Below are 17,935 nucleotides of genomic sequence, written 5' to 3'. Positions count from 1 at the left end.
GGCAGTGTTAATTCAGTTGTCATGTTGTACATTACACCCTTAGTAATTATTTATCTCATAACTGGAATTTTGTACCTTTTGACAGCTACTGCTAAGTCGCTTCAGTTGTGTCTGACTCTTTGTGAACCCGTGTACTGTAGCCCACGAGGCTCCTCTGTCCATGTGATTCTCTAGGCCAGAATACTGGAGTGGGTTGACATTTCCTCCTCCAGGGGATTTTCCCGACCCAGGAATCAAACCCGCTTCTCTTGTATCTCCGATGTTTGCAGGCAGATTCTTTACCGCTAGCGCCACCTACCTTCCTCCAATTTTACCTCCCTTCATGCTCCAGCTCTGTTAAACTACAATTCTGATCTCTACTTTTAGGAATGTGTTTGTTTGTTTGTCCTCATATAAATGAAATCATACAATATTTGTCTCTCTCTGTCTGACATATTTCACTTAGCATAATGCCCTCAAAGTTCATCTTTGCTGTTGCAAATGACAGGATTTCTTTTTTTTTTAATGTGTTAATAATATCTTATTGTGTGTATGTGTGTGTAAGTGTGTGTATCACATCTTCATCCATTCATCAATCAGTGAACACTTAGGTTGTTTCCTTGTCTTGGCTATTATAAATAATTCTGCTATGAACGTGGTGGTGTATGTATCTTTTTGAGTTAGTGTTTTCATTTTAGGGGGTCTATATTCTCAGAAGTGGAATTGCTGAATCATATAATAGCTTTATTTTTAATTTTTTGAGGATCTTCCATACAGTTTTTTAGTTTATTTTTTTAATTGGAGAAAAATTGCTTTACAATGTTGTATTGGTTTCTGCTATACAACAACGCACATTAGCCGTAATTATACCTATAACCCCTCCTGCTCCCCCATCCCGTCCCTTTAGGTCATCACAAAGCACCAAGCTGGGCTTCCTGTGTTACAAAGCAACTTCTCATCAGCTGTTTTATGCATGATAGTGTACATATGTTGATGCTATTTTCTTCATTCATCCCACTCTCTCCTTCCCTCACTCTGTCCACAAGTCCATTTTCTACATCTGCATCTCCATTCCTTCCCTGCAAATAGGTACATCAATACCATTTTTCTAGATTCCATATATATACATTCATATGCAATATTTGTTTTTCTCTTTCTGACATACTTAACTCTGTATAACAGGCTCTAGGTTCATCCACCTCATTAGGATTGACTGAAATTCATTCTTCTTTATGAATGAATAGTGTACCACATCTTCTTTATCCGTTTATCTGTTGATGGACATCTCGGTTGCTTCCATGACCTGGCTCTTGTAAATATTGCTGGAATGAACATTGGGGTATGTGTGTCTTTTAGAATTGTGGTTTTCTCAGGGTATATGCCCAGTATTGCCCAGTAATAGGATTGCTGGGTCATATGGCAGGTTTATTCCTAGTTTTTTAAGGAATCTCCATACCATTCTCCATAATGGCTGTATCAATTTATATTCCCACCAACAGCATAGGAGGGTTCCCTTTTCTCCACATCCTCTCCAGTACTTATTGTTTATAGATTTTTTTATGATGGCCATTCTGGCTGGTGTGAGGTGATACTTATTGTAGTTTTGATTTGCATTTCTCTAATAATGAGTGATGCTGAGCATCTTTTCATATGTTTATTGGCCATCCATATGTGTTCTTTGGAGAAATGTCTGTTTAGGTCTTCTGCCCATTTTTTGATTTGGCTGTTTGTTTTTCCAATACTGAGCTGTATAAGCTGCTTATATATTTTGGAGACTCAGTTTAGTTCAGTTCAGTCGCTCAGTTGTGTCTGACTCTTTTGGAGACTAATCCCTCCATATTGTTTTATAGTGTCTGTACCAGTTTACAATCCCATCAGAAGTACAAAGTGTTACGTTTTCTCCATATCCTCACCAGTATTTGTTAGGATCTCTTCAATTTTTGATGATGGTCATTCTAACAATCTTATTGGGGTTTTGATTTGCATTATCTTAGTAACTTGTGATGTTGAGTATCTTTTCATGTACCTGATGACTATTGATGTATCTTCTTTGGAAAAATATCTTCTCAGGTCTTTCGCACAGTTTTTAATTGGATTATTGTTTTTTTGTTATGTTGTATGATTCTTTATATATTTTTGATGTTAACCACTTACCAGATAAGTGGTTTGAAAATATTTTTTCCATTTAGTAGGTTTTTTATTTTGTTTATTTATTTATTGCTGTATAAAGTGGCTTAGTGTATGGTAGTTCAACTTACTTATTTTTGGTTTTGTTCCTTATGTGTTAGGTGTAGTATCCAAAAAAATCATTGCCAAGACCTGTGTTGAGGAGCTTTATTTCTGTTTTCTCCTAGGTGTTCATGGATTCAGGTCTCATATTAAAGTCTTTAAACCATTTTGAGTTAATTTTTGCTAGTGGTGTGAGAAAGGGGTCTAGTTTCATTCTTCTACATGTTAATATCCAATTTTCCCGGCACTCTTTATTGAAGAGACTATATTTTCTCCACTGAGTGTTCTTGGCTCCTCTTGACTGTATATGCTTGGGCTTATTTCTGGGCTCTTGATTCAGTTCTAATGACCTATGTGTCTTTTTTTATGCTGCTACTTGGTAGTAGGTAAGGCTGTGAATTATCTTTCCTGCCCTGGCTCATCAGCAGGATAGGACCCAGGGTCTGTTTGGGTCACTGTTTGGGGACCCAGCTCAAGCAAGAATGGGGACTGAATATCCTGGTCATCAAGGCCACTGATTTTTGTCTGCAGATAGGGAAAGTCACAGACTGTGCTTTCAGTTCAAGTGCCACTACATGCAGAGTTGCTAGATGGACCATGTATCAGAGCTCCCCATGTGCTCTGATTAGGTTCCCTGATCAGGCAGCTAAAGGCTGTATTCAGTAATAAGTGGAACTAAAATTAGTTTCCCTTCATACCGGGTACAGTGGGTGAAGCATCTCCAAGGCCACTAAGGCTCTCTGCAGTCTTGACTCCAGCAAACTCATGCCACAAGTTCCTTGTCTGAACAGGGCCACTGGCTTTTTCTGTGTGCATGTGTATGCTAAGAGTCATTATTTATTTATTTATTTTTGATTGGAAGATAATTTCTTTACAACATTCTATTGGTTTCTGCCATACATCAACATGAATCAGCCATAGGAATACATATATCCTCTCCCTCTTGAACCTCCGTCCCACCCCATCCCACCTCTCTAGATTGTCACAGAGCAGGGCCACTGGCTTTGCTCCGGGGTGAATGAGTTCTGCCCATCCTCCTTTGAGCTAGAGCGCTGCTGTGTTACAGTTTTCAGGTATTCTCATCACCCTTTCCTGTCAGATGGGGATGTGAACCATACTCCACAGTGGGTGCAGCTATGACTTAGCTCTCCTGCCTGAGTATGGGAAGACCTAGCTCCAGGGCTGACAAAACTCCTTATTTCAGGACCCAAATCTAGGACAGCTGCACCCCCACTGAGTTCCCTGTTCAGACTACACCACCGACTTTGTTCTCCAGGTGAGCAAAGCCACTGGTTGGGACTACTTACTTGATCTCTGCAGGTAGGAACATGGTTTGCCAAGATCCGTGTACTGGTTGTTGTCTCTCCTCACTTCTCTTTCACAATCATATTTCAAGTGGTTGAGCCCCATAGATTCCACTATAATCTCTATGAGGAAAAACTAGAGTAAGGGCTCCCACAAAGTGACCTACAGTACTGGGGCATGCTGGATGTAATCGCTGGGCTCTCTCTTCTCACTAGACTATCGGCTCAAGAGAGACCTCTCTGCATGGTGCTGCATTGGCCTAGGGGAGGGGAATGCTGTCACTCCTTTTCCCTTTCTAATGTAGTCTGTCTTGGCCTCCGTGATACTGGGGTTGCGGTCACCCTCACTGCTATGTTCTAGGGTTCTCTCAGTGGGTGTCTTCTCCATAAACAGTTTTTAGATGCTCTTCTCATGACATGGGGAGAAGACAGGAATGAATTCTTTGTCACCACCTTGGTGACTTCACTCTCAGTAACAGCGTTTGGATTAGGTTTATTCCCTACATGTGAGTAGCAATAAAGGATTCCAATGATCTTCCATGGGCAGTAGCTTATTTAATCCAGTGTTTCGTGGAAAAATTTTCTTGTTATATTTATATTACAGAGGTTAAGTGATTTACCCAAGGTAAGACAGCTGAGACAGTGGTATCAGTTCAGTCAGTTCAGTCGCTCAGTCGTGTCCAACTCTTTGCAATCCCATGGACTGCAGCACGCCAGGCCTCCTTGTCCCTCACCAACTCCCAGAGTTTACTCAAACTCATGTCCATTGAGTCAGTGATGCCATCCAACCATCTCATCCTCTGTTGTCCCCTTCTCCTCCCACCTTCAATCTTTCCCAGCATCAGGGTCTTTTCCAGTGAGTCAGCTCTTTGCATCAGGTGGCCGAAGTATTGGAGTTTCAGCTTCAACGTCAGTCCTTCCAATGAATATTCAGGACTGATTTCCTTTAGGATTGACTGGTTGGATCTCCTTGCACAGATCTGAGACAGAACTGTGTTTGAGCATCTCCTGTGGAGATACAGGTCAGTGGTGGTCTGCTGCAGGGACAGAGGTTCTGGGTGCAGCAGACTTGGGTATGGCATAAGCCCTCTTGGAGGAGGTCAACATTAACCCCACCGTAGAGCTGCCAGAACTTACACAGGACTGGGAAATAGACTCTTGGAGGACACAACAGAACCCTGTGCACGAGGACCCAGATGAAAGGAGCAATCACCCACAGGAGACTGTCCCGGACTTGCCTGTGGGTGTCCAGGAGACTCTGGTGGAGGCGTGGGTCAATGGTAGCCTGCTGCAGGGTTGGGGGTACTGAGTGTAGCAGAATATGCGTGGGATCTTTTGAGGGAGGTCACCATTATCCTCATTCAGTTCAGTTCAGTTGCTCAGTCCTGTCCAACTCTTGGCTTCCACCATAGTTTGGCCTGAGGTATATAGCAGGGATTCATGGGGTTCTCAAGGCCATCCCCATGGAAAAGAAATGCAAAAAAGCAAAATGGCTGTGAGGCCTTACAAACAGCTGTGAAAAGGAGAGAAGCGAAATGCAAAGGAGAACAGGAAAGATATTCCCATTTGAATGCAGAGTTCCAAAGAATAGCAAGTAGAGATAAGAAAGACTTCCTCAGTGATCAATGCAAAGAAATAGAGGAAAACAACCAAATGGGAAAGACTAGGGATCTCTTCAAGAAAATTAGAGATACCAAGGGAATATTTTATGCAAAGATGGGCTCGATAAAGGACAGAAATGGTATGGACCTAACAGAAGCAGAAGAGATTAAGAAGAGGTGGCAAGAATACACAGAAGAACTGTACACAAAAGATCTTCACGACCCAGATAATCACGATGGTGTGATCACTGACCTAGAGCCAGACATCCTGGAATGTGAAGTCAAGTGGGCCTTAGAAAGCATCACCATGAACAAAGCTAGTGGACATGATGGAATTCCAGTCGAGCTATTTCAAATCCTAAAAGATAATGCTGTGAAAGTGCTGCACTCAATATGCCAGCACATTTGGAAAACTCAGCAGTGGCCACAGGACTGGAAAAGGTCAGTTTTCATTCCAATCCCAAAGAAAGGCAATGCCAAAGTACTGAAAATGCTCAAACTACCACACAATTGCACTCATCTCACACGCTAGTAAAATAATGCTCAAAATTCTCCAAGCCAGGCTTCAGCAATACGTGAACCGTGAACTTCCACATGTTCAAGCTGGTTTTAGAAAAGGCAGAGGAACCAGAGACCAAATTGCCAACATCCGCTGGATCATCAAAAAAGCAAGAGAATTCCAGAAAAAACATCTATTTCTGCTTTATTGACTGCCAAAGCCTTTGACTGTGTGGATCACAATAAACTGGAAAATTCTAAAAGAGATGGGAATACCAGACCCCCTCACCTGCCTCTTGAGAAACCTATATGCAGGTCAGGAAGCAACAGATAGAACTGGACATGGAACAACAGACTGGTTCCAAATAGGAAAAGGAGTATGTCAAGGCTGTATATTGTCCCTCTGCTTATTTAACTTCTATGCACAGTACATCATGAGAAACGCTGGGCTGGAAGAAGCACAAGCTGGAATCAAGATTGCTGGGAGAAATATCAATAACCTCAGATATGCAGATAACACTACCCTTATGGCAAAAAGTGAAGATGAATTGAAGAGCCTCTTGATGAAAGGGAAAGAAGAGAGTGAAAAAGTTGGCTTAAAGCTCAACATTCAGAAAACGAAGATCGTGGCATCTGGTCCCATCACTTCATGGGAAATAGATGGGGAAACAGTGGAAACAGTGTCAGACTTTATTTTTGGGGGCTCCAAAATCACTGCATATGGTGATTGCAGCCATGAAATTAAAAGACGCTTACTCCTTGGAAGGAAAGTTATGACTAACCTAGATAGCATATTAAAAAGCAGAGACATTACTTTGCCAACAAAGGTTCATCTAGTCAAGGCTATGGTTTTTCCAGTGGTCACGTATGGATGTGAGAGTTGGACTATGAAGAAAGCTTAGTGCCAAAGAGTTGATGGTTTTGAACTGTGGTGTTGGAGAAGACTCTTGAGAGTCCCTTGGACTGGAAGGATGTCCAACCAGTCCATCCTAAAGGAGATTAGTCCTTGGTGTTCATTGGAAGGACTGATGTTGAAGCTGAAACTCCAATACTTGGGCCTCCTCATGTGAAGAGTTGACTCACTGGCAAAGACCCTATGCTGAGATGGATTGGGGGAAGGAGGAGAAGGGGACAACAGAGGATGAGATGGCTGGATGGCATCACCGACTCTATGGACAAGAGTTTGAATAGACTCCGGGAGTTGGTGATGGGCAGGGAGGCCTGGCATGCTGCGATTCATAGGGTCACAAAGAGTGGGACACAACTGAGCAACTGAACTGAACTGAACTAGTAGGGAGGGAATACAGCTCCACCCATCAACAGAAAATCGGATTAAGGATCTACTGAGCATGGCCCCACCCATCAGACTAAGACCCAGTTTCTCCCTCAGTCAGTGTCTCCCACCCTGTCTCCCACCTGGAAACTTCCATAAGCCTCTTACCATTCTCCATCAGAGGGTAGACAGACTGAAAACCACAATCACAGAAAACTAACCAATCTAATCACATGGACCACAGCCTTCTCTAACTCAATGAAACTATGAGCCATGGCATGTAGGGCCACCCAAGATGGGGTGGGTCATGTGGAGAGTGCTGACAAAATGTGGTCCACTGGAGAAGGGAATGGCAAACCACTTCAGTGTTCTTGCCTTGAGAAACCCGTGTGCAGTATGAAAAGGCAAAATGATAGGATACTGAAAGAGCAACTCCCCAGGTCGGTAGGTGCCCAATATGCTACTGGAGATCAGTGGAGAAATAACTCCAGAAAGAATAAAGAGACAGCACCAAAGCAAAAACAACATCCTGTTGTGGATGTGACTGGTGATGGAAGCAAGGTCCAATGCTTTAAAGAGCAATATTACATAGGAAGCTGGAATGTTAGGTCCATGAATCAAGGCAAATTGGAAGTGCTCAAACAGTAGATGACAAGAGTGAACGTTGACATTTTAGGAATCGGTGAATTAAAATGGACTGGAATGGGTGAATTTAACTCAGATGACCATTATCTACTACTGTAGGCAAGAATCCCTTAGAAGAAATGCAGTAGCCATCATAGTCAACAAGAGAGTCTGAAATGCATTACTTGGATGCAATCTCAAAAATGACGGAATGATCTCTGTTCATTTCCAAGGCAAACCATTCAATATCATGGTAATCCAAGTCTATGCCCCAACCTGTAACGCTGAAGAAGCTGAAGTTGAACAGTTCTATGAAGACCTACATGACCTTCTAGAACTAACACCCAAAAAAGATGTCCTTTTCATTATAGGGGACTGGAAGTATGAAGTCAAGAAAAACCTGGAGTATCAGGCAAATTTGGCCTTGGAGTACACAGTGAAGCAAGACAAAGCCTAATAGAGTTTTGCCAGGAGAACGCAGTGATCATAGCAAACACCCTCTTTCAACAACACAAGAGAAGACTCTACACATGGACATCACCAGATGGTCAACACTGTAATCAGATTGATTATATTCTTTGCAGCCAAAGATGGAGAAGCTCTATACAGTCAGCAAAAACAAGACTGGGAGCTGACTGTGGCTCAGATCATGAACTCCTTATTGCCAAATTCAGACTTAAATTGAAGAAAGTGGGGAAAACCACTTGACCATTCAAGTATGACCTAAATCAAATCCCTAACGATTATACAGTGGAAGCAAAATAGATTCAAGGGACTAGATCTGATAGAGTGCCTGATGAACTATGGACTGAAGTTCGTGACATTGTTCAGGAGACAGGGAGCAAGACCATCCCCAAGAGACAGTGATATAAGCCAGATTAGAACTCAGTGTTCTTGCTTCTGAGTTGCTATGTCTATTTACCATTCACATTTGCTCTAACCACTAGCAGCTTTCCCTGCAAGCATTTTGGTATCTCATTCTTCTCATGCATTTGGGTGGGGACCAGTCCCAATAAAAGCCACTCTCATGGCCACATATTAATACTTATAAGAGGAGATGGCCATCTACGCAAAATTCAGGCCATGCTGAATTTATCATCATAACCCGTTCAACAGGACTATAGCATAGAGAAAACCAAAAACCAAAGTGCCTAGAACAGATTACCACCTGAATTACCACCAATTATTGCACCATTCTGAGCACCATTTCCTATTGACTTTAACCTTGGGGGGACCTGCTGGTGCCATAGAAACCTGGAAAAATTGGCTACAGGTCACCATAGGAGACTGGCTCAGTATGGATGTGGCTTGAGGAGATTAGACAGTTTCAGGGTCAGTAGCATCTGTCCCTCACATTAGTATGCAGAGAAGGTAGTGATTAATAAGACCTTGGATTTCTCTGAATTATACTATTTCTACTAGTTGTTCACTAGCTCTCTGTCAATAGACATTCACTGAACTTCCTTTGTTCTCCTCTCATTAAGAGGCAGGGAAGGGACTGGTATGATGCAAGGTTAGATATGTATTTCAGGAAGAGGACCCAGCTTAAAGTGTACAAAGATCATAGAGCTCTTACCAAACATAACACCTGCATGCATTAAAGCTCCATCTGCTAGAATACAGAGTCCTAAACCCCCATGAAGGCCACACCATGGTTATTCTGAGACTTTAATATAGCTAAGTGGCCTACAACAGGACCTAGCAGTGTTAATTTTATTCTTCATGAACTTATGTTAACTTCATGTGACCCTTTAATGATCTAAGAAAGGGTCTGTAGGTTTTGAAATACTGTGAATAAATGTGCCTGTTGTGTCAGAAGGCTGGAATGCAGCTACGTGGATGGGAAATCCTAAGACTCTGGGTCTTTAGGAAGTTGGCCTAGAATGGAGCCATCAAGCCTAGGGGCCAACAAGTGGGTATTCCCAAATCAGCTCACATGTGCTGCTATTATCTTTGCTTATAGAAGCCAACTTTCTGGGATCGCAAGTCACAAGATGGTGGCATGCAACCAGGTTCTCAGGTAGACGATAGGTTATGGCCCCTCACAACTTACTCTTAAGTCCAGAACCACCATACTCACCATCCATCCTACTGGGTAGAATGCCTGGAAAGTTAGGACAAATAAATTTTGGCCATATACCCCATTATGGTCTCTGTCACTTCTGGGTCTTTGTACATTCAGGTTGAACGCCCTTCTCCTTTTTGCTGGGCAAATTCTGAATCATCCTTTAAAGTCCAGCTCAGAAGTTATTTGATTCAGTAAGTATTTTCCTGAGTTTACACTATGGTGTTGACCCTACACTGTGGTGTAAATGGGCAGCTCTTCCTCACAGAGCTTAGGGTAGTAGGAGAGTGCAATGAAATGTAGTGAATATGGGGACAGTGAGAGCAACAGAGTAGAGTGGAAGCAAGCACACAGCTTTTTTAACATGGAGAACAAGGCATGAGAGACATGACCTTTCCAGTGAGAACTGAAGGATACGTAGCAGTTAGCCAGGTCAAGGCAGGAAGGGAAGAAACATTCTAGACTTAGGAAACACCCTGCACAAAGGTCCTGAGACATATTAGTACCTGATGTTCAGTTGATATGGCTGATGCATTGAGTGAGTTAGGGATTATGGTAACAGGAGGCTGAATAGGACTTTTAAGGCCTGGATTAGAGTTTGGATTTTAGTTTAGATGCAGCAGGGTGCCATTGAAATGTATTAAACAGGCAAGTGATGTGAACCAATTTACATTTCTTTTCATTTCTTTTCTTTCTTTATTTTAATTGGAGGCTAATTACTTTACAATATTGTATTGGTTTTGCCATACATCAACATGAATCCGCCACAGGTGTATATGTGTTCCCAATCCTGAACCCCCCCTCCCACCTCCCTTAAAATGCTGGCTATATAGTTATCTAGGTGAGAGATCATGATGGAAGGTTAGACTAGAGTTCTAGTTTGGAAGAGAAGACAAGGGGGTACAACATGGGATTTAAACTAGAAGCTGAGTACAAAAGATTGTCAGATGTGCTAGATATGGGGATGAGAGAGAGGTGTAAGTAACTCCTGCTAAATTTTTGACTTGAGCATCTAGGTGAATGATGCTTCTACTTATTGATAAAGGAATGTCCAAGGGAAAAATTATGTGGGTTGAGGAATTAAACAGTACTGCTTTTAACAGGTTAAATTTGATGTGAAAGAACTAGGCTAGAGATATTGACTTGGCAGTCATCATCATGAAGTAGATGTGGTGGTTTTCAAGCATGTCTGCAAATTGTTTGACACTCCTCCCATTAAGAGATGAGGTCTGTGCCCAAACTCTTGAATTGGGCCTGGCCTTAGTGACTCTGTTGTAACCAACAGAATGCAGCTACCCCTCATGTGAGGATGGCAGAAGCCATGTGGCTTCCTACCTGGTTTTCTTAGAACACTTGTACTCTGGAGGCCCCTTCTGGAGATGCTCCCTTTCAGGACCTAGTTGCCATGCTGTTGGAAGACATAAGAAAAGGCTATATATAGATGCTTTAGTCAATAGTACTAGTTGAACCGTCCTTCAACCATCACAGCCCAGTGGCTAGACATGTGAGTGAAGGACCCCACCCCATGGAAGGGCACACAGAATGCCCTCCTCTTCTCAGTTTAGGACTCTTTTCCCTCTTGAATAGGACAAGAACTGGGTAACTAATATGCCTTCATCTCACCACCAAATCCCCTGCCACATGGAGCTTGAAAGTAGATCCTCCATCCTCATATGTTCCAGTCAGTTGGGTCACCCCCGGCTCATTTGAGTATTCCCATCTGATGTCCCAGGCATCACAGAATAGAGATAAGTCATGTGTTAGTTGCCCCGTCAACATTCCTGGCCCATGGGAATACTAAATGATTGTTGTTTGTGCTATTACATTTGGGGCTGGTTTGTTACACAACAAAAGATACTTGAAATATGTGGTAACTGAAGCTATCAAGACAGATAAGATCATTCAGGGAGAGTGTGTAGAGTGAGGAGACAAGAGAAAAAACAGTGTAGGAAGGGATGGGAGAAGTTGAACAGGAAAAACAGAAACGGAGAGGGAGCAGGGAGGAAAATGCAAGGCTATTAGAGTCATTCTCAACAGTGTCAAGTGCTGCTGACAGGTCAAGTAAGATAACTAAAACATGCCTTTAAGTTTTAGTAACCAGGGCAGTGGTGACTCAGCAAGAACAGCTTCATTGAAAGAAGATAACAGCATAGAATTCCTTTAGAAAAGAGGAGCTGACATGAAGAATAAAAGAGGGACTGGCCTGAGACCGAGGAAGGCCACCTTTTGCCTGTCTCAAGGGAAGGAAGAGATGGTGTGTGCAGATCCTATGAGTTCTGTTGAAGTCTAGGGAGTTCCCATCTAAGAGTTCCTGTTCTCCACTAAGCTGAACTTTTGGAGGAAAAAAACGAAGATGGGGTGTTTCACGTTCCCAATCTGTACTCTTGGCATCCCTAGGGGCTCCTTGCCTGGTAGCAGCACCTGCTTAATTTTGTCAAGGTAGGACCCAACTTTTCCCATGCTGGGACTAATGCTGGACCATTAATAGCACTGTGCATCATGATGCAGGACTCCACCACATGCTCAGCCCGAGGATGAGGGTAGCAGTGGTAGTGGTAAGGAGGTCACTGTGAAGAAAGCTGAGCACCGAAGAATTGATGCTTTTGAACTGTGGTGTTGGAGAAGACTCTTGAGAGTCCCTTGGACTGCAAGGAGATCCAACCAGTCCATCCTGAAGGAGATCAGCCCTGGGATTTCTTTGGAAGGAATGATACTAAAGCTGAAACTCCAGTACTTTGGCCACCTCATGCGAAGGGTTGACTCATTGGAAAAGACTCTGATGCTGGGAGGGATTGGGGGCAGGAGGAGAAGGGGCCGACAGAGGATGAGATGGCTGGATGGCATCACTGACTCGATGGATGTGAGTCTGAGTGAACTCCGGGAGTTGGTGATGGACAGGGAGGCCTGGCGTGCTGCAATTCATGGGGTTGCAAGGAGTCGGACACGACTGAGCGACTGATCTGATCTGATCTGATTAGACCCGAGAGTTTGGCCCCTGCATTCCAACGTTTAGTCTCTTAGCTTCCTTGTTTGGTGTTTAATCAAATTCTTTTGAAGCGGCCAATCCATCTAGAGTTGCACAATAGGCAATCAAAGGGTGGTGTTTCTGTTCCTCAGGTGGGCTGGGTGGGGGTGGGGGGAAGGGTGTGCCCAGGATGTGGTGACACTCGGGGGAGAGTGGACCACCAGGGAAGCTGCTAGAAAGGGTACGCTTACGTTGACTTGGCTCTCATCAGAACCCCAGTTTACTAATAGGGAAACTCTCAACTCAGGGGAGGGACTTGCATGATTTCATGTAGCAATTGATATGGAATTGAGCCCTGACTGAAATTCAGGTGTTCATTCGTCTCAATGTTTTTCTCATAATATCAAATTGTTGGAGCTTAGGCAGAAGCAAGGTAGACAAGGCCCAGGCGCTCTGTGATGGAAAAGGCAGGAGGTTTCAGACAGTAGCTTGCATGGTCAACAAGGGCAGGTGCCTTTAGCCTCAGTGCAGCGGACGGTCACATGAATGATGTTTCCAGGGAAAAGGGAGCCTGTGTAATTAGATGCTATTGAGACTGAACAGAGATTCTTGCTGCAATTCTAGACCCCATTGACAGAATTTTCCCCAATGCTTTCTTCCTCTTCCATTTCCCTTCTCATTCATCCCATCTCCTGCTAGATCTCTAGGAAGGAGTCAGACTTCCAGAGGGCCTCCTTCCCAAGCTCAGTGTGAGAAGCCCTTTGAAGGGTATCATAACACAGATGCATCCTGGTGCCCAGTCATGCCTTGCTCTCCTGCCCACCATACTTTAGCATGAGGAACTAAAAGGTCATTACACGAACACCTCAGATTTACAAGTCCATAGGAGCAAACAATTATTCAGTAGGGGGAAAAAGCTATTTTAAGTGATAGTGTACATTTATTAACACTTGGATGCTGCTTTAGAGGGCTGCATATTGCATTTGTTTGCTTCCATCAGTCTCCACTGATCATGGTTTAGTCTCCTTTCCAACATCACCCTGAAGAACCTCCACCCCACCCCACATACCTTTCATCTAGGTTAGCATTTATTTATTCACAAATAAGGTTTTAGTTGCTCAGTCATGTCCAACTCTTGTGACTCCATGGACTGTAGCCCACCAGGCTCTTCTGAAGATTGAGGGCAAGAGGAGAAGCGGGTAACAGTGGATGAAATGGTTGGATGGCATCACTGACTCAATGGACATGGATTTGAGCAAACTCTGGGAGATAGTGTAGGACAGGGAAGCCTGGTGTGCTGCAGTCCATGAGGTTGCAAAGAGTCGGACATGACTGAGAGACTGAACAACAACAATTCAAAAATACGTATTAAGTGCCTACACTTTGTTAGACATTCTTGTAGTAGCCTCTAGAACTGCTAGGGGTATGTCTCTGAAGCTCTTATTACCATAAGATTCTTAAGTTCACAATATTGGTCCCAGTTTGGGGTAAGGTTTCAAACTCTAGGGAACCTCAGCAACAGAATTACTGATGGGAACAGCTTCAGCTTTCCCATAAAACTCAAGGAATAGTTTTCAGAGGAAAACTGGTCCTAGAAGTTTCTCAAGGAAACAACATTTAAATATGGGTAGCAGGCAACTTTGCTAGGGAGCCTGTATCTCATGGTTGTTTGGGGGGTATGATTGAATTGGTCAAGGATTATGAAATTGCTGTAGTATGACGGCATCAATCAGATGACCACATGGCTAGAACATGCACTGAGGGTTAAATTGTTCAAGTCTCTGGTCTTATTTCACCCAAGAAAACCTTTTATATGACTCAAAATGCTCTCCTAAGGAAATTTTCCCCATCCCTTAGAAGCCCAGTGATTTCCTCAAGCACATCTCATAAGATAATTTCCCAGATTTTTCTTAACTCTGTAACAGATAAAGGTCATCATCTATTTCCCAACACATAGACTAACCAATTAGACACTTATTCTCTCTCTGCCTAGTAACTATTACCTGTAGAGAACTATTGCCTAAGGAAAATAATAATCAACGGAAAAGCGGGGGAAAAAGCCTTTTCAATTACAAAGAAAAGGCCTTTCTCTTATTTCCTGGGAGTGGGTGAATTTAGTGGAGGAACCAACACAAGTGTTTCCTTCTCTGTCATACTGGGTAATGAGACCCCTGAGTCAATCAAAGCAGTCTTTTCACATGGGTTCCATTTTGGATTGCTGTAACAGATCTCTTGTTCTTGGGATACCTTTTTCCCAGCATATTTCAATGGTGTTAAGTAAGGGTGGCACGAGAATAGGAGTGAAAGCCCAAAACAGACTACGACTTGTGTTAGTCAAAGAGTGTCCAAAAAAAGTTATTTAGCCTGAGTACAATTCAGAAAGAGTTTAATAAACAGCCACTAAACATTGCACCAAAGCATTTGGAAACACAATTTCTACAGAGAGGTAAAGGTCAGGCTTCCATTCTAAATTCCTTAAGACAATCATGAACAAGACAATCATTAACAGCCCCACCCCCCCACCCCCCATCCCCACATAGCCACGACACTACACTCTTATAGTCATGAATTTACCTACAGACACAGTCTTAGGAATAATGGGACTGGCATGCATTATCCCAGCAATGGCAAGGAAGCAGGAGATGGGGGAAGGATGGGTGAAAAGGCAACCAGCAGCTAATGATAGACCCCTTAGGAACACGGATCAGGGCGTGGGCAGGGAGAATCTCCTTTCGGTGCCCTCTGTGGCATTACTTAGGGGCTCCCAGATACTTTGGACTAGTGGCTGGGGCTGCCATCTTCATCTCATTCTCTTGAACCATGGCGACAAGAAGTGGTCTCCTTGGATAACACAATGTGACTTTCTAAAAATCTTTTTGGTGTCCAACCAAACTGCATTGAGGACCCAGCATGCCTGTTGAGATGGTGCCGATTCTGAGGTCTAGATGGACCTGAATTCTCAGTCCTATCTTCATGTTGGCCTTTGGAAAGGGGTCCATGATAGTTCTCTATTACGGACACTTGTAAGGAGCCTCGGTGAGTCATTCAAACATCTGAAACTGAGTTTGTCTACTTCATACAAAATTTACAATTATAACTGTCCCTTTTATTCATGCTAAGAACAAATGAGATCGAATCCTTTAAATAATATATTATCAAAGTGATAATAAGGTTAATGATTTAATTGACTCAAAAGTAAACTAGACTCCAATTCATCCCTCTTAATATTGGCATCAAGAGAGGACCAGAGGTCCCTGACAAGTAGGAGAAAAGATCTTGGGCTAGGGTCTGGAGTGTGGAGGGTATGGAAAGAAGAACTTGACTTTCACCTGCCAGTAGCCCTCTTTTCCAAGCCAGTCTTCAAGCCTCAACTACCACCAAGCCCAAATTTCTCACTCCATCCAGTATTTGATGAGTTGCCTTGGCTAGGAGATGACTTTCATATCTTTCTAATCTTTAAAAAAAAATAGACATTTGATCTCATTTTGTTGCATATGTCCCTTCTTAGTATAAATTAAAACAAATACTTGATCCTTTTACTAAAGAGTTTATAGGCAGTAATGAGTCCAAGCTAAGCCATGTCCAACTGGCTACAACAGGTTCAAAGGGCTTAAAAGGGCTTTCTGGAGGAGAGATATACCAAAGACGGTACTATTTTCCTGAGGGTCTAGACCTGGCAGGTATTCGTCATCTTGGTGCCAGGCTGACCTAACTGGTTCCATCTGTTTTGGCAATACATGGTAGACAGCAGTAAGCCTCAATCGTCCACACTAACCTCTAAGCCAATAAAGGGGTTTCAGGCCATCTTCAGAGGTTAGCACTGGCTCCTGCCTTTGTTATCAGTACTTATGCCTAGTGGGCCCTGTTGTGGGCAGGAGAGGTGGCAGGCAGGACCACTGGAGACCCAGGCTAGCTCCCTAGTGAGTCAGAATCATCTGATCTGGACAAGTCAACAATCCACCTTAGTCTGGACCTATCCAATAGCCAAGGCTCTCACTGCAGGCTGTAGAGTCTCCTGTTGTTCCTGTAGTGGGCAGAGTGCAGTAAATTACATGCCATGCCCTCAGCTGAGGGAGACTGGCAGATTAAGATAAGCAACTGGATAAATGGCAGTGTTTGGCTCCAATTGGGACATACTCAGCAATGTTAGAGGGACAAGTAATTTTTTCTGTTATTGTTTCTTCACTGAGATTACTAAATATTAACTGAGAGTCATGGCGTGGTAAGAGGGTTATAAAAGAAGAATCCTGAAACACATGAAGGGGAGCCCTGGGGTTTGGGTGCCTGGATGCTTCCTAGGGTATATAGTGCTCTGGTTGCAGCGCCACCACTATCTACTGTTTGCGGATCATGCCCTTGATAGCTGACTCCCGGTTGACATATGTAGCCCAATAGACCAGATTGAAAATGGCAAAGAGCACAGGAAAGATGATGCGGGAAATCTTGTCAACCTTGCTGACACTGTTGTAGGTCTTGGTCTCAGTCGGGATATCCTGCACACAGGTGGTCTTGGGTGAAGCAATGATTGTCGGGGTGGAGGAGGTGCTTGGAGCAGCGCCCTTGGAGATGGCAGAGAATTCAGTGTCCTTGGCCAGGTTGATGGGATAGGTGGTTCCCACGATGTTGAAAGTGGTGCTGGTTTTCTTGGTCGGGACTGCTGGTGTTTTCTTCTAAGGGCCAGAAAAAGTAGGGGAGAATGGGGGGACAAAAGGAAAGCTAATTAATTCACTATATAGAACACCTTCAAAGGCTGTGGGGAGGAGGAGACATGAGGGAAGTTAGGAAAGAGGGGCCATGAAGCCAATAGCACTGAGTAGCCAGCTTTGTACAAAGGAATAAATTGAAGATGACTTTGAAAACAAAATCTGCATCATCCTGGTTTACTAGCTATTGTGCCTTTGGCCAAGTGACTTCTCCCCTTAGAGCTTTAGTTTCTTCATCTGTAAAATGAGGATCAAAATATTTGGCAGGGTTGTTGAGAGGATCAAAGAATGGTGGTAGAAATAACTGGAAAACTGAAATCTTGGTCATGTGTAGGATCCTATGCAATCATGTGACTTGATCCTCACAGTAACCATACGACCTAAGTGTGTGAGATTACTCCCATTTGACAGATGAGAAAACTTAGCTTCAGACTGAGTGGCAGAGCCCACACTAGCCATCTGGGCTCCCAACTTTTAACCAGGGCTGCACTGTACTGTTCTATAGGTATGAGACACTGTTTGGTTACCCGAGACATAACTCCAAAAGGCTTCAACCATCAAGTGGCACATCTCCTGTGAGGAAGAGAGCTTGGTGAGTCTGAAAGTCATTTTGTCTTAAAGACATACATTCTACAGCATGTTAACATGCATCATTATAACCCTTCATGCAGGCAGGAGCTACAGCCTCTCTAGT

The 17,935-nt window shown here is 43.4% G+C and overlaps 1 protein-coding gene and 1 long non-coding RNA gene across 6 annotated transcripts in view; one reads left to right on the top strand and one right to left on the bottom strand.

The window, feature by feature from the left end:
* Positions 1-17,935, top strand: part of LOC147341146 (uncharacterized) — a 79,973-nt gene that overhangs the window by 30,291 nt on the left and 31,747 nt on the right. For 2 of the 4 annotated variants that reach the window (XR_015159079.1, XR_015159081.1), the window contains exon 2: positions 17,747-17,833. The exons of the other annotated variants lie outside the window; for them this stretch is intronic. This is a non-coding gene — a long non-coding RNA (uncharacterized LOC147341146). The remainder of the gene's footprint in view (positions 1-17,746; positions 17,834-17,935) is intronic. 4 annotated transcript variants of the gene reach the window in all.
* The window catches only part of GABRA3 (gamma-aminobutyric acid type A receptor subunit alpha3), a 242,931-nt gene continuing 239,903 nt past the window's right edge, over positions 14,908-17,935 (bottom strand). For both annotated transcript variants that reach the window (XM_086388135.1, XM_086388136.1), the window contains one exon: positions 14,908-17,208. In XM_086388135.1, coding sequence (XP_086244261.1) covers positions 16,873-17,208 — 336 coding nt within the window. In that variant the 3' untranslated portion in view covers positions 14,908-16,872. The remainder of the gene's footprint in view (positions 17,209-17,935) is intronic.

The sequence above is a fragment of the Bos grunniens genome, chromosome X, assembly GCF_055505025.1.
Source record: "Bos grunniens cultivar Pamir isolate PY7600 chromosome X, Bosgru_T2T1.0, whole genome shotgun sequence".
Taxonomy (NCBI): Eukaryota; Metazoa; Chordata; class Mammalia; order Artiodactyla; family Bovidae; genus Bos; species Bos grunniens.
This window is presented reverse-complemented; position numbering and strand designations above follow the sequence as displayed.